The sequence below is a fragment of the Tursiops truncatus genome, chromosome 9 (assembly GCF_011762595.2).
Source record: "Tursiops truncatus isolate mTurTru1 chromosome 9, mTurTru1.mat.Y, whole genome shotgun sequence".
In the NCBI taxonomy this organism is placed as follows: domain Eukaryota; kingdom Metazoa; phylum Chordata; class Mammalia; order Artiodactyla; family Delphinidae; genus Tursiops; species Tursiops truncatus.
This window is the reverse complement of record NC_047042.1, coordinates 2761764-2777499: the sequence shown is the minus strand read 5'-3', so window position 1 is coordinate 2777499 and position 15736 is coordinate 2761764. Positions and strand designations below refer to the sequence as shown.

At 54.2% G+C, this 15736-nt stretch overlaps 1 protein-coding gene across 5 annotated transcripts in view; it reads left to right on the top strand.

Annotated features, from left to right (window-relative positions):
- Positions 1-5786: 5786 nt before the first annotated feature.
- The window catches only part of GRB10 (growth factor receptor bound protein 10), a 198230-nt gene continuing 188280 nt past the window's right edge, over positions 5787-15736 (top strand). The window contains exon 1 of one of the 5 annotated variants that reach the window (XM_073809482.1): positions 5787-5917. Coding sequence is in view for 1 of the 5 variants with exons in the window: in XM_073809483.1 (XP_073665584.1) it covers positions 6492-6573 (82 nt within the window). In the remaining 4 variants the exon portion in view is untranslated. The other 4 variants (XM_073809483.1, XM_033862771.2, XM_033862772.2 and 1 more) reach the window with 4 other exon arrangements.

Genomic DNA, 15736 nt, shown 5'->3' with positions numbered 1-15736 from the left:
AAACCTCCTGGAGCCTTCTGGAAGGAGGCAAGGGAGGAGAAGTGTCCCCGTCCTGCTTGTGAACACAGCTATAAGGAGCAGCAATGTCCAGAGCTAGACCTCTACACCAGAGGCACCGTGACCTCTACGTCAAGGGTGACCAGGGCCCGGGTGATGATGACGGTGGCAGGCCCTGCTCTGTTCCCTGCAGCCCAGAGCATCCTGAGGGGCGCGGCATTCTTTCAGCTAAGATGGAGATGACTCAGAATGAGCACGGGAGGCGGGGTGCAAAGGCTCCCTGTCCACGCCAGCCACAGGCCACGCTGATGGATCAGCAGAGCTGCCCTCTCTGCGAGCCGGGCACCGTGCTCACTGCTGCCCGTGGTCTCCACCGCCGCCAGAGGGGCTGCCTGAGAAACTCAGCCTGGAGGAAATGTGTGGCTCACGGGAGGGCATCTACGGCTTTCTCCACAGCCACGAGACACCGATGGAAGCAGGATTCCCAGGTAGCTCGGTGGACCCGCGGCTTTGCGCTCTCCCCCGCGGCAGGGCCATGGCCTTGGCAAAGCGGCAAAGCAGCCCGGGGGGGAACCTACACGGCCCGCAGCCAGGCTCGGGGGCCCCGGAAATGGCTGCCACTTGGGAACGGGGACCGCTTTTGCTGTCTGTGCTGAGTTTTCAAGGCACGCTAAGACTGTGATTTTAGGCAAAAGATTCAGACTTTTAACCCTATTCTAAACATTTTAAGCACAGTAGAGACCACCCCCTTTCTCTCCTCTCCCAAGCCCACCAAAAATGCATTGACCACAGTCAGCTCGTGCTCGGCTGCCTGCGGGAGTTTCCTGCACTTCCTCTCCCTCCCCAGCTCCTCTTCCGCTCTGCCAGGAACCTCCAGCCCCACCCACGGCCTTCAAATGCCTGCCTCCAAGAGAAACTCTTGTCCTCTCCGTCACAGGCCACCAGCAGAAGCCCCCCAGCAGGTCTCCTGGCACCACAGTGAAGCCAGGTGGAGCCAGGACACAGCTGGGATCCTCCAAGTCTTGTAAGTCACCCAGTGGAGCAGGTAGACATCTGTATGCAAAACAAAACAAAACCTTGACCCGCACCTCCCGTCATCTATAAAAACTAACTCATAAAACTTAAAGCTTAAAAACTGTAAAACTTCTAGGAGAAAACATAGGAGAAACTTGTTGCAACCCTGGGTTAGGGAAGAATTTCTTAGATGGGATACAAAAAAAATGCAAAAGGATAAATTGATAACTTTTACCCAAAAAATGAAAAACTTCTGTTCTTTGAAAGATACTGTTAAAAAATGAAAAAGTCTGGGAGAATATATTTGCAAAACACATATCTGCTAAAGTCCAGGTATGCAGAATATATAAAGAATGCTCAGAACTCAATGATAAGAAAACAAACTGTAAAAAAAAAAATGGGCCAGAGATCTGTACTTCAGAAAAGAATGTAAATGTATAGCAAGTAAGCACATGAAGAAGTGCTCCATGTTATCTGCCGTGAGGAAAACGTGAATTAAAATCAGAATGAGACATCATTACACACCAGTCAGGATGGCTAAAATTAAAAAGGCTGACAACACCAAGTGCTGATCAAGACACAGAACAACTGAAACACATGTTTTTTGGTGCAGATGCAAATGGCACAGTCACTTTGAAAACAGCCTGTCAATTTCTTACAAACTTAAACACATTTCATTTGACCCCGAGATCTCGCTCCTACTTATGTTCCCAGAAAAACCCACATAGCCTTTTTATTCATAATTGTCCCAAACTGGGACTAGCCCAAATGTCCATCAGCTAGTGAATGGATGAACAAATTGAGGAACATTGAAAAGGAACAAGCTGTTGGTTCACGGATCGACATGGATGAATCCAAAGGCTGCATACTGTGTGATTCCATTCATGTGACCATCTTGAAAAGGCAAATCGTTAGGACAGAAAGCAGCTCAGTGGCTTCTGGGTGTGGGGAAGGGGCACGAGGGAACCTTTGCGGGAGATGAAATTGTTCTACATCTTCACCGATGTCATGGTAACACAACCGTATACCTTTACAAAACGCTGCAAAATACGAATTTTTCTGAAGGCAAATTGAATCTCAATAAAAACCAGACTTAAGAAACATCCTTCAGGTGACTACCTGGTTGTAAAGTCATCTGATTCAAGCTTCCTCAGGAAAAGGAGAGTTTTCTATATTAAGACATCATAAGGAAAATGGGTTTCATGGAAATTTGACACAAGAGGTACAGGAGCCCAGGCTCAGGGAGACAGGAGAAAGAGGGTGTCTGTCTGGGGCTGACTTTCAGCCTCTCCCTTCACAGACTAAGCCTGGAGCAGTCAGTTGTTCCTCACCTGGTCTCTGGGGCCAGACCCCCTGCGGATCCTAGGTGCAGACATCTGGCTGGCCCGTCCTTCCACCCACCAGCAAACACACACCTTGGGCCAAGTGTCATCAATTGCTGTGTAGGGGCCAAAGAAGGGTGTGGGTATTGGGGGACTATGGACAGTTCCACATGGGGGGAAACTGTGCCGGTGGACCCCAAACAGACAGATCAGACCCTCCCACCACCTTTGGGATAAAGCAGAAACGCCAGAGCATGATGAAGTCCCTTCTTACCTTTGCATCCTGGTGTCTCGTCAAGCCTCCTGACGCCCTCGTTTGCTCTGGCCTGGTATTTTATGATGAAATGCAACTACTTGGTAAGTTCCTTCTTGGCTCTGGTAGGGCCCGGAAGTCTCCCTCCATCTGAGAGGCCTTTTCTTTGGGTCCCTCTTTGTGGAACTGACCATCTTGGATACTCCGGGACTCGCTGGGGCACTGCTGCCTCTAGGAAGTCTTCCTGGAATGCTGCCAGGCTCCCCACCTCTGTATGCCAGGGGCAGCCTGTATTTCTTATTCTGACTGCAGGTGGGTCCCGCCCCCACCAGTCCTTACCGCTGACCACCGGTTTCCAGCACTCCCTGCCTGGTGCACCCACCTGTGTCCAGTGGGGCCATAGGCCTGGCCTCCCCCCACAGGAGCGGGAGTGAGGCCGGGCCACTCTGGCCAGAGCATTTCACTGTCAGGGTGCCATTCGCCTCATTCTCTTTTCCTTCATCAAGGCCGTTGGCAATGTTTGAGCCGGAGCCCGGGCCCCAGGGCGCAGCATTCGTGTCCTCCATTCATTTGCTCTGCTGATGCATTCCCCTGCAGGATTTGGCTTCCCAGCGACGGATGACATTCCCCCAGAGCGCCCACTGAGCGCCAGGCACTGCCCCTGCTGGGATGGCACCTGGTTATCCTTGTCCCATGCCCACAGCCAACAGGGGAGAAGGTATTAATCAATTCCTTCCTAATTATAATTAGTCTATCAAATTCTCTACTTCCAGCTGAAGGAGCCTCCAGCACATCCTTGGATAATTGAACTCCTCATGATCACGAAATCCCGTTTTCTGTCCTGACGCCTAACTGCTACCAGTGCATTTCCCTCAAGTGAAGCTCTTGAGCCCAAAGCCACACCGCGTGGCTGGTTCTCCAGGGTAATGGGCATCCCACGTGGCTGTACCGTACGGTGGCGGCTTCCATCCTAGCGAACAGGAGCACGCGGCCCCGGGGGCGTTTAGAATTTGCAGCAGGAGAAGGCACTAAGCTGCAGTCTGCCCACGGGACCGGCTGGCCCGGGTCGCCACACAGGGGACAGCTGCAGCTTCTACAGCCATAACCAGAGTGACAAGTTCATGAACTTGGATCACGTAGTGGCGCTGAGTGGGCCCTGCCCAGAAGGACCATGCAAGGTCTACGCGGAGCTGGGAAATGTGGGGAATGAGGGCCTGTCCTAGGAATTCTGGGGGTTGCTGTCACCATGAAAACACTTGAGGACATTTATTTTCATCCCTTCTCAGTGAAGAGTAATGTTTGAAAACCCATACGTTTTCAGACAGCTAAATACGATACCTGACCCTACAGTGGAGGATCTTGGGATGGAGGGGAAAGAAATACTATAAAAGACATGGTCAGACCAACTGGCAAAACTGGAATATGGACCAAGAATAGATACACATATTTTATCAATATAAAGCTACGAATTTGGTAACTGTACTGTGATTATGTAAGATAACATCCCTACTCGTAGGAAAGACATATCAAAATATACAGGGGTAAGGGGTTATAATAGGGTGTGGAACTTACCTACAAATGATTCAGGAAAAAATGTCTATGCATAAAGTGCTTTTCAAATATCTGTTAAAGCCCGCTGAGTATCAGCCTTTCCGGCTGGTGCAGGCTCTCCTTGCTCATTGGAGCCTTTGGCAAAGCTGTAAAGAGTCAAAGCTCATACAACTTTCGAGAAGTGGCCCAACTCTTTCTTACTCTTCTTTAATTTGCTCTGGATCCTTTGTCTACAACAGGAGTCTTTGTGCTCAGTTTGGTTCTTCCAGAAACTAAGCTCCTTCCCATTATTCCCTCTAGATTTTCATCCTTGGGGTTTTCTGAACTTGGACCAATGGGGAGATATTTTCTGGAGGCTTATTTCAGTTACAAGAAAGGATGAACTTTCATGGATAAATCAGGCCAAAGGTGGGAAAAACAAGAGCTATAAAAAGTGCCCTAAAGGGTTTTGGCAGAATCCTTATTCTGCTCTTACCAGTTACTTGACCGGCGGCAAGTTATCTAACCTCTGGGAGATTTGGTTTCCTAGTCTGTGCAGTGGGCATCTCCTAGTAACAAGTTCAGAGGGTTAAATAAGAGGATTAGTGAAAGTTGGGCACAAAACGCATGCTCAGTAAAGGTAAGCCGTTACTGCGGCTGCTTTTATAACATCAAACCCCAGAAAGACATAATTATTATCATCCTATTTGTATTATAATTTTGATTCAGTAGAGATTAATAATCATATTAATGACAATGGTTTCCACTAATTCAGGGGTTCCTTCTTACCAGTTGTTTTATGTTGCAAGTAACACCTCATTTAACCCCCAGGACATCACTCCGGAGGCGGGCTTATTAGCCCATTTCAAAGATAAGGACTTTGAGGCCCGGTGGCATTAAGAAAATATGCAGGGCCTCCCACTCCACCCGCGCTCTGGTGCTGGCACTCAGATAGGGAAACCGTGGCTATGAGAGAGTCTAGGCTCCAGACCCGGCTGGCGGCGAGCGGACACTCGACCCCAGGTTTCCCGGTCCCGGGAGGGACCGCAGCCCACGGCACAGCCCGTGCAGCCACCTCTCCTCCGTCCTGTCCTCTCGCTACGCCCGGGACGTAGGATCGAGGCCGCACAGTTCCTTCTTGAGTTTCAAAGAATTCGCTTGCAAATTGCCTTCCAGGACAGGTCCGATGTGTGTTTCGCGAACGCCCCAGCCTGGGTGGTCGGGGTCCCGCGTCCGGGGGTCCCGGGGGCGGGACGAGGCGTCCCGGCGCCCCCGCCCGGCTGCGGGTCCCCAGCTCCCCGCGCCGGCCCTCGGCAGCAGCGGCGGCCTCCGGGAGCTCCGGCCCCGCGCCCCCCGCGCCCCGCCCTGCGTCCAGGCCGCGGCCCCGCCCGCGCTGGCGCCCCCGAGCGGTCCGGGCGGCGGCGGCGGCGGGAGGAGGAGCAGGAAAAGCGACCGGGGGAGGAGGCGGAGGCGGTGGAGGCGGAGGCGGAGGCGGAGGCGGCGGCGGCGGCGGCGGCGGCGGCGGCGGGCGGGGCCGGGCGGGTTTAAAGCCCATCGAGGGGGTGGGGAGGCCGGGAGGAGGCAGGGAGGGACGCGAGCGGCGCGCCGCGGCGGGCTGGGCGCTCGGAGGCCGCGGAGCCCCGCGCGGAGCCCAAAGTTTGCGCGCGGTCCCCGGGCGGCGGCGCGCGGGGGCCGGGACCGCCCTGCGCGCCGCCCTCGCCCCGCGGGACCCGCGCCGCCCCGGCCGCGCCGAGGGTCGCGGGCGGCCAGGCGGAGGCGGCCGGGAGCGGCGCCGCGGCAGGTACGGAGTTGGGCGGCGAGCGCGGCGCCAAGTTACTTTGTGGCCGGCCGGCGGGAGGGCGGCAGTCCCGGCGTCATTGTCTGCGCGCGGGCCGCCCGGGCCGGGGACGCCGGGCGCCGCGGGGGCGCGGCGGGCGGAAGGGCGTCGCCTCGGGCCGGGGTCTGCGGCGCGCGAGGGCGGGGACCGGGCGCGGCGCGCGGCGTCTGCGACCCCTGGGAGCCGGGGAGCCCGGGCGACGCCCGCTGGAGCCTTCCTGTCCGACGCCGGCGTCTCGCGGGCCGGACCGGGGCTGGGGCGGGGCTGGGGGCCGCGTCGCCGGGCGGTCAGGGCCGCGCTCCCGGGCCGCCCGGAGAGTGGGCGCCGCGCGCCCCTGCAGCCCCCGGTGCACCCGCGCCTGGGCGGTGGGGCCGGACCCTCCCGAGCCGGAGCGCGCCCGGGCCTGGGATCTTTCCCTCTGGTTCTGCCGGTGACCCCGCTGCCAGGGCCTAACCCCAAGTCGAGGGCGCGCGGGTTAGCGGCCCGCCAGCCGGGGAAATGTGATAAGAGCCGTGCCGTTCACAGAAGGCAGTTTCTGATGCAACTCTCGGCCTCTGCGATCTCCTCTCCCCACGCCTGCCTGGCGACGGCCCTCGAGCATGTGCGTTATGGAAATGAGGGTATTCTCCACTTTTTATTGTGTTCGTCTTGTCTTGGGGTTGGAAGAAACGCCAACTTTCTGTCGTTTGCACTGACGAGGCGGTGGGTCACGTAGGCGAGCCACAGGTGACTTGGCTCGGGCCCGGACCTTTTCGGCTGCTTTCTTGCAAACGTTGTCCCCAGCTTCATTCAAGAGATGCGAAGAAAAGACCCAAACAAGTAGCACTCGTGAGTAAACACGCGTTATTGCACAACTTTCTCTTTGCTGCTGTTTGCGAGGCCAGGCCCAGGACACTTTGTTTCTGAAAATGCTGATTCAGCCGTTTGGAGCCCCCGAGTTTCAGAAATGGTGCTCTCTCTAACGTTTCGCTGAGTTTTACTAGGAACACATGTTGTTAGCACGGCAACAGGCGTTGACTGGGGTTTACAGCACCAAGCTGGACGGTTTTCACAAGAGTTGACCTAGAGTTCCCTTCGTTCTTTCCAGGAGGAAAAATGGATAGGATCTAGGTTTCTGTAGCAAAAGAAATGCTGACTTCTGGCGATGGTGGTGTCTTTTACGGTAGTATTTTATTAGGGAAAAAGCTCTGAAACCGAAGTGTTTCCAGGAATGATGGTAGATGACTGCGTTTTTCGGTTAAAAATCAGAACTCTAGGATTACTGCATATAATATTTGAGTTTTACTGAGGACCCTTGAAAGAGAAGGACCACACAGGCCAACCCCAGGATTACAGGAAGAGAATTTGAGGACAGAGAGAGTCACACACCCAGCAAGCTGCTTGCGTAATTGAGAACTGTAACGAGGGATACTTCTGTAGCATTTCGCGTTTTGTGAGACGCGTTCAGACCCTAACTGCTTTTAATCCTCTACAGCCTCCTGCTACCCATTTTACAGGCATGGAAACTGAGGCTCATGAGATTAGTTGGCATGCCCAGGGTCACGGGGCCAGCAAGTGCCCGAGTTATCACCAGAGCCTAAGCTTTGGGTTTTTTTTTTTTTTTTTTTAAGCTCTGTTAGGTTCATCCTTCTGTACAGGTGCATCTGCCTCTAAAAGAGAAACGGCCCGTCTCCTTGCCGGTCACACACCCGGAGAACCCAGGAGGCTCTGTTACCATTCCCGGGGCTCCCAGCCTTCCAGATTTTTGCCCTATCACCAGGCTATCATCAATGCCTTCTTTTGTCCACTCACTTTCTGTGCTTAAATCCACATTTATTTTGGTAGGAAACTTTGATACCCATGAACTAATGAGTCTGAAACAGTAGTTATGTTTATTGTAATTAAAATCATGTTTTAATAAAAGCTGTGTCCCGCTGAAGTCATGTATTGCGTATTGCCCACGGTCGGCACTGCTTTGGGGGCAGCATTGGACTGGGCAAAATGCCATTCATTGTGGTCCAGGAACGCGGAGCTGGGCATGGGCATGTTCATGCCAGCTACTCGTCCAGGGCTTGTAGGGTGGTGGCTGCCAGGATCGGAACCTGGGGCAGCCCTGGCCCAGTTACAGTGACCATCTCTGTGGCCGCTGACCCTCAAATGGGAGAGAGGAGCAAAGCCAGACTCTAAGAGCTATTCCATGAACTTTTGATTTAGATGATGAGGCTGGTCTAAGACGTTACAACGTGTAGAAACCAGACTCCTGCTCGAACAAAGATTACCTGCCATGCCTTCACCTTCATCTGACAGCTTTAGAAATTCTAGGTTGGTATATTTGATAAAACCTAATGCTTTCAAGGCGACATAATTTAAGAAACTTATTTCCTTGGAGTTCTGTCCAACTCTTAACCACAAGGGAAGAGAACCGTGCACAGTGGTTGGCTGGCCTGCCTCTCAGAACTGTGAGACTGACCGCAGGGAATTCTGTCCTGCTTCATAGGGAGAAGCGTGTGCGTTTGCAGCTCGGGGTGTGATCCCTGTGTCTGTTTCTCAGGCCGTTAAACCAAGGTGGAATCGTGTGGGCCCATAAGGAGAAAACATTTGCTATGCCTTTCTTTTAAGTAATCAGTCATATGTTCAGAATTTAACTAACACTTCTCCTGCCGGTTGAGAATGTATTTCACCTGTCTTTACTTTTTGCTTAACTGTGGATGTATGGGAGATTATGGAAGACGTCAGGGCAATCAAGCGACTTGGTTGGCAAGGCTTGTCAAACTGGTGCTTTGGGGATCTGGGAACCTCCTCCAAGGCTAACTTCCTCCTGTGTGCTAACCTCCTCCTGTGTGCTAACTTCAGTGTCTGTAACTGATCACACCCATCCAGGCGCTGGCTGGCGTTTACTTCGTGTTAGTGTTTTATGGCACATTTCTGGGGAGCTGGCTGTGCCCCCACCGTCTCCGTCCAGTGTCCGTGCTCCTGGTGACCGTGGATCTTGTTAAGTGTCAGGAGATGAAAGCAGGTGAAGCTTAAAATCGCCAGGCTGCTGGCTTTTCTTTAATAATGTAAGGCATGGTCTGACTGTTTGTTGAGCTGGCAACAAGCAAAGCCATGTCCCAGGGTTATCAGAAATCCTCCCAGAGGTAGACGTGAGTGCTTGTGACTTTCCGCTTTGGGGATATACCAACGCCAAAAAGCTATCCCTTTCTGTTCGTGCAGTGGGAGAGGTGGGCTTGAGAATGAGAGAAGCCTTGCTTGCCCAAGTGCTCCTTTGTCCATCTGTGAAAGGGATGGGTGTTGAGGTGGAGAGAGCTTCTCTGCCCCTTAAGTCGTAGTCTCGCTTGAGAATCCCTGTCCGGAATGCATGGGATGAAGTTGGTGGGTAATGACTGGATGCCACGGGGAAAACTAGGACATTGGTCCTGTTTCTCCACCGTTGAATTTACATGTGGATTGGGGGAGAGATTAGAAGACTGTTCTGATGGTCACAAATTGCAGTGCCTGAAAACATTCTTGAAGCTGATTGTCTTTTAAAAAAAAAAAAAAAGACATCTTGTTCCCTTTTGCTTTGCCCGGGTGGACACCTGGTTCTTCCATTTACTAGCTGCGTGAGCGGGTTAACTAAGCTTATTGGTAAAATGAGAGTCACAGGGGTGCTGCCCTGTAGGGAGGGTGGGGTGCCTTTGGGATCGTGTGTACCTTGGCATGTGGCACGTGGGAGGGCTCAGAGACGCTGCTTCTGTGACACTGAGCCTGTCTCAGAGCAGCCCGTTGGCTTGGTTATGCTGTTTCCTATGGATGTGCAAGGTCTCTCTAGTAATCGGAAGGGAGACTCTGCTTTTTTTGTATTTTTGTCTCTGCACCCGTTAGCTGTACAAAACCTTGTGGCACTGACTGAAACTGGCTTTGAGCGCCAGTCACTGGGAGCGAGAAGCCTCTCCTGGCCGCTGAGTACCCGACAGTTTGAACTGCCCACAGGTAGGATGCTATGAGCAGAGGCGGACAGGTGGGATGGAGACCTCGCCTGGCCGCAGACCACTTGAACCAGACCACGGGGAAGAGCAGGCGTCAAAAACTGGTTCTTTGTGACCAGGAGCGAGAGGTGGGCAGCGGCTGAGATGCACGGGCTCAGACCGGCTGTGGCGCCGGGCGTCTGCATGCAGACCGCTAGGTGCAGGCACGGGCTCAGACCGGCTGCGGCGCCGGGAGTCTGCATGCAGACCGCTAGGTGCAGGCACGGGCTCAGACTGGCTGCGGCGCCGGGCGTCTGCATGCAGACCGCTAGGTGCAGGCACGGGCTCAGACCGGCTGCGGCGCCGGGCGTCTGCATGCAGACCGCTAGGTGCAGGCACGGGCTCAGACCGGCTGTGGCGCCGGGCGTCTGCATGCAGACCGCTAGGTGCAGGCACGGGCTCAGACCGGCTGCGGCGCCGGGAGTCTGCATGCAGACCGCTAGGTGCAGGCACGGGCTCAGACCGGCTGTGGTGCTGGGCGTCTGCATGCAGACCGCTAGGTGCAGGCACGTGGGGACACACGGCATCTGTCTTCAGGACCCCGGGGTCTGGAGTCTGCAGAGACGCTTAGCCCAGCTGGGACTGAAGTGCACGTGGACTGCCGGTCCTGACGGGCTGGCTTTGCCCCAGGGAGCAGCTTCTGCACCCTGTCCGAGGGCTGTGTGCTGGGCGGCCCTACCTCTCCCTGAGGTCCGGCTGGGTTTTTGGGCCAGGTCAATGGGCCCGGGCCCCAGCAGCTGCAATCTCGCCTAGTAATGTGGGCTCACAAAGCACTTGGCACGGAAAGAGGTTGCTGTGTTTTGTCCTTCTTCACTGTGTTACTGTCACCACAACTGAAATCAAGGTGGGCAGCTGGGACCCTCCATTGTCCTTGCGCTGCCCCTGGAACTGCCCGGTGGCCTCCTGTCCGGCCCTGTCTGTGAGCTCTCTGGTGTCTCACTCTGCAAGAGAGAACCCTAAAGACCCCTGTCAGGTGGGCGCCAACAGGGAGGGGCCTTCAGCTAGCCTGGGTCACACTTGAGATGCTTCTCAGAGGAGAGAGACTCTGAGTACTCACTTTTCCAGCCAGCTGGGCCTTTGATTTCCTTATTGTTTTGGAAACTTTCATCCCTGGGAGTGTCTTCTTCCAACCTTTTATGAGTTGCAAACATCCTTTAATCTAAAGACTTTTATTATGCCCCATATCTGATAGTAATCTTAGGGTTCCCTGCTCCAAGAAACTCATCGTGACCAAAAAGCAACTATGAACTGAGGGACGTTTAAATTCAGGAGTTTGTACGGTAGCATCATGCACGTGGGAGGTCTCCCCTGGCAGTGTGCAGGACTGTGTCCCAGATGCAGGACACTGCTTAGGAGTCCTCCCGTGGGCTGGGAGGTTGAGCTGGGTGATGTCCTGGATGGACCGGCACGGTCTGTGACTGTGCTACCCAAGTTGCTTTTTCTGGAATGCCGCTATGCTCCTCTGAATAACTGTGTAGATCTCCTGGAGACCGCTCCAGGGTGTTTCTAGATAAAGGAGTGCATGAGACCTTCATGGCGTCTCCCTAGTGGAGGAAGGGTAAGGCAGGACAGCTTCTTGTTCCCTAGTTGGGCCATTCCTTAACTGCAGGCATGTCCTGGCCCTTCTCGCCACCGCGGGGCCTGCAGGGCCACGGTGGACACAGCCAGCCTCTGTCGTGTCCTGCTCTCCCCAGGTGGGGCCCCGTCTTCTGCTTTTCTGGCCTTCCCAAGCAAGTTCTGTCCATTTGAAGGGTCACTGGCTTTCTAATCCCTCAACACCCAGGGCAGACTTTGGAAATTTAGTTTTTTTAATCAGTGATAAATGTATATAGTTTAAAGAGTCAATGCCCCAGAAGTAACCAGGCTTATCAGCCGACCTTTTCTGTATTCACCTCCATGTTTCTAAGCAGATGTCTGTATAATGTATTGTAGTTCCTTGCTACCTTCCTTGCTGCCTCTCCACCCTCCCAGACCCCGGCTTCCCGTAGGATTCTTTGACTTCCCTGCTTAGAAGTTGAGGAGGCCGACCTCTGTCTGATCATCCTGACCTATACTTCCTGTCTCCCATTGTCTCTATGGTGAGATTGGCTGGACCGGCAGGCAGTGCTGACGCCATGGCAACAGCCCTAAACACTGCTGGTGGAGCCAGGTAGTGTGCTGTGATCACTTTCTCTGTCTTGCAGGATGCCTTGCTTTCTTCTGGAGTTGTATTTGCATTTGCTTAGTAGTTTAGGTACTTATCACTCTTGACCCCCACCTCCACTCCAGGCTGACACAGGTGTGCAAATATTCTCGCAGACACCGTAGGTATCCAGCCAGTTGTGTCTTTGGGAAGCAGCCTCTTGTGTGCCTTTCGTCCCCAGGTGCCTGGCTGCCCTCCAGGCTCCCTGCTCAGCTTTATCCCGGCCTCTTCCTTCCCCATCATCCTGAGCAGGCCCTTTGTTCTCTTCTTGGCTCTCATGATTCCTCTTTCCTGGTTTCTTCCCACGATTTGATGGAGACCATTCCGTAATAGCTTCCAAAAAAAGAGGTGAATGCACATTTTTGGAGTCCTTTTGCGTGTCTGAAAATGTCCTTACTGTACTCTTCACTCTTCAGTGTTTTTTCTTTTTCCTTTTTTTTTCATGTCTGGAAGCTTGTAGGATTTTCTCTTTGTGCCTTTATTCAGAAATCCCTTGTAGATGTGCCTGGTTGGGTGTCTGCGTCTATCGTGCAGGGTACATCAAGAGCCCCTTCAAGCTGGAAACTCAGATCCTTGGCGCTGGGACCTGGTTTTGAATTAATTCTTTCATTTCTTCTTTTTCCATCTTCCTCTTCTTTTTGTCTGCAGTGGCTTTTATATGGGTATTAGCTGACCGGACTGGTTCTCTAATTACCTCTTGTCTCCTATTTGAATCTGTTGAGTTCTTCTAGGTTGTGGAGTATATCATCTAGACTTTTTAACCTTTTTACTGGATTTTAAATTTCTGTTTTCATTTTTAATTTCTAAGGACCTCTTTATTTCTTTTTTGATTAGTATTTGTATGTAGACTTTATTTATTTATTTATTTATTTATTTATTTATTGTGGTACGCGGGCCTCTCACTGTTGTGGCCTCCCCCGTTGCGGAGCACAGGCTCCGGGCGCGCAAGCTCAGCGGCCATGGCTCACGGGCCCAGCCGCTCCGTGGCACGTGGGATCTTCCCGGACCGGGGCATGAACCCGCGTCCCCTGCGTCGGCAGGCGGACTCTCAACCACTGCGCCACCGGGGAAGCCCTAGACTTTATTTTTTGGAGCAGTTTTAGATCCACTGCAAAACTGAGCAGAAAATGGAGAGATTTACCCCCCTGTCCTCAAGCCTCTCCACTGTCAACATCCTCCACCACAGTGGGACGTCTGGTACAGTCAGTGAGCCTACAGCACAGCATCGTTACCCTGAATAATTATTCTTCTTTTAATGGTGCAATATTCTGATTTCATAGATGCATTATTTTTTTAAACCTCTTTCTGGATATATTAGTTACCTTTTTTTTTTCTTACATAGTTTCTTCTCTCCAATTTTTGCATTATTTATTTTCCTGCAGGTTTGGGTCTGGCGTACCCAGAAAGCAGAGCCTATGGCAGGCAAGAACTTGTGGGTGTGTTTTATGTTTTATTTGGACGTGCAGGGCTAGGGAGGCAGCGGTGAGGGAAGGGGGGGCCCTGGGGCTGGTCCCCAGGCGGCTGCCTGGGCAATTGAGGGAGCCCGTGGTCCATATTGTGATTCCCCAGACGATCCTGGGGGCGGCAGGGGGGAGGGGAAGAGCTTCCAGTCGGTGCCCATTCCCTCCATGGAGCCCTGGGCGCGAGCCTGCAGGTGCTGGGTGCAGGCCACGTGGGCAGGCCGTCCCAGGCCTTGGGACTTGTCGCGCCTGAGCCCCGGTGGTCGCCCCAGCAGCGGCCAGACAGAGACACAGACAGGCGAGGCTGATGGGGTGGTGTCTGACCCATTAGGCTTTGCTTAGATGTTGGGGGCCCTGCTGTGCCGTCCACGTTCAAAGGCGTCCCTGGGAGGCTGATGGTGGGCCTCGGGGTACGGCTGTCTGGTTGCCCCGTTGTGTGGGGAGCCCCCGGTGCTCCAGTCTTGGGTCTTTTCTCCTCGGAAGGGGCCAGACTGTCTGAAGAAGCCTCTTTTCATCCCCGCGATGTGGGTCTGGGAGCCCTGGAGCCGTCAGCCGTCCCATCAGAGTCAGCAGCACTGACCACCTGTGCTCAGTGTGGTACCGGAGGCCACAGCCCTGTCGCTGCTTCAGGAGAGAAACCCACCTGCTGGTGGTGCGAGCGGGGCACCGAGGGGTCCAGCCGAGCCCTGGACTTTCTGAGCGCTCTTGCTTCCTTGCTCCTGACACTTGGGCCTTGTGCTGTGTGGGGCCCCATCTCCTCTTCTGGCCTGGCGTTCAGCACACGCCATCCAGCCTTTATGCCTTTTAAAAGACTCCCTTTGGAGGCCCTCTGTTCCCAGCCCAGAGGCTTCAGGGTGCGTGTGACCAGGCCGAGGAGCGCACGTCCAGGTTGAGAGCAGCGGGGTGGGGGAGGCCGGCACACCTAAGCCACCACCTCGAGGAGCAGCAGACAGGCCTCAGGTGTGGATCCCGAAGGAGAGCTGGGTCTCCCCTGCCAGTGACTGGCTCTGGGACCGTAGGAGAGTTAATCGCTGAGCTCTGAGCGCTGTGATTTCCTCTGGATTCTCAGGGTTGCATCCCGTGGCTCGGTTCCCTCTGCAGCATTTCCACCTCCCGGAGAGGCCAGGCCTTGCCCTTGGGGCCTTGCCCTTGGGGTTGGATGCCCTGCTCTCAGCTGCTCTCAGAACTGGCCTCCACGGCTTTCATTTGATTGACTTTAAAATATTAAAATAACGTGGCCCTGCTCACCGTGGAGCCCCTCTTCTGGCCACTTTGTCCTGGGAGCTGCACATTGGTGGCTTCTCTGTGCGTCTGAACACAGCACCTCGATGCCACTGCCCACCCCCCCACCCCCCACCAGCTCCCCGCTCCCCAGTCCCCGTACCTGTGAACGTGGTTAAGCATCCAAGTTTACTGTTCTAAGTGCCATCCCAGCCCTTCCCGCCATGCACTTCAGGAGGGAGGACTGTGGTGTCCTTACTAGCTCGGTCGCCTTGTGCAGGTCACTTACTCCAAGCCTTCTTTTTTCCTTCGTTTGCTTCAGGGTTGTGTTCACATTTGTGTATACAGAGTTGTATGTGTGATGAATTTAAAGCGACCAGCACAGTGCCTGCTCCACAGGCAGTACTGTTATTTCCTTCGTATTGTTTTAAAGGGAGCCCCGCTTTCTGCGTGACATCCAGTAGCTTTGCACTTGCGGCTTCAAGAAATAGCCTTTCCCTTCCTTCCCTTCCTCGCTGGGAGGGCTGTGAGAGGATTCTGACCCCGGAAAACCAGAACTGGCTGGCCTGGGTGGGCACACGACCCCCCTCCCCCAGGTGAGGGGAGCGAGTGGAGGTACCCAGTCACATGTCTGCTTGATGTTGGGTCTGAGATTCCCCCCACCCGGGGCTCTGCATGGTTTCACGGGCGGGTCAGGAGGATTTTGGCATCTGACAGTGGCCAGTGTGTCCTTGTCCATCAGGGTGCAGGTAGCCCGGGGGGTTGTGGATGGGATAACGGAGGGAGGAAGGGGTTCTTTGGGATTGCCTTGAGAACCGGGGATCCAGGGCATGCGGGGCCTTGGGGCATGACCTTGTCACATGGAGTTTGGTCCTGGGATTCCTGTAGTGAGCCTCGACCAGGCTGTGCGCTGCCCTTTCCTTAAAAGTGCCGT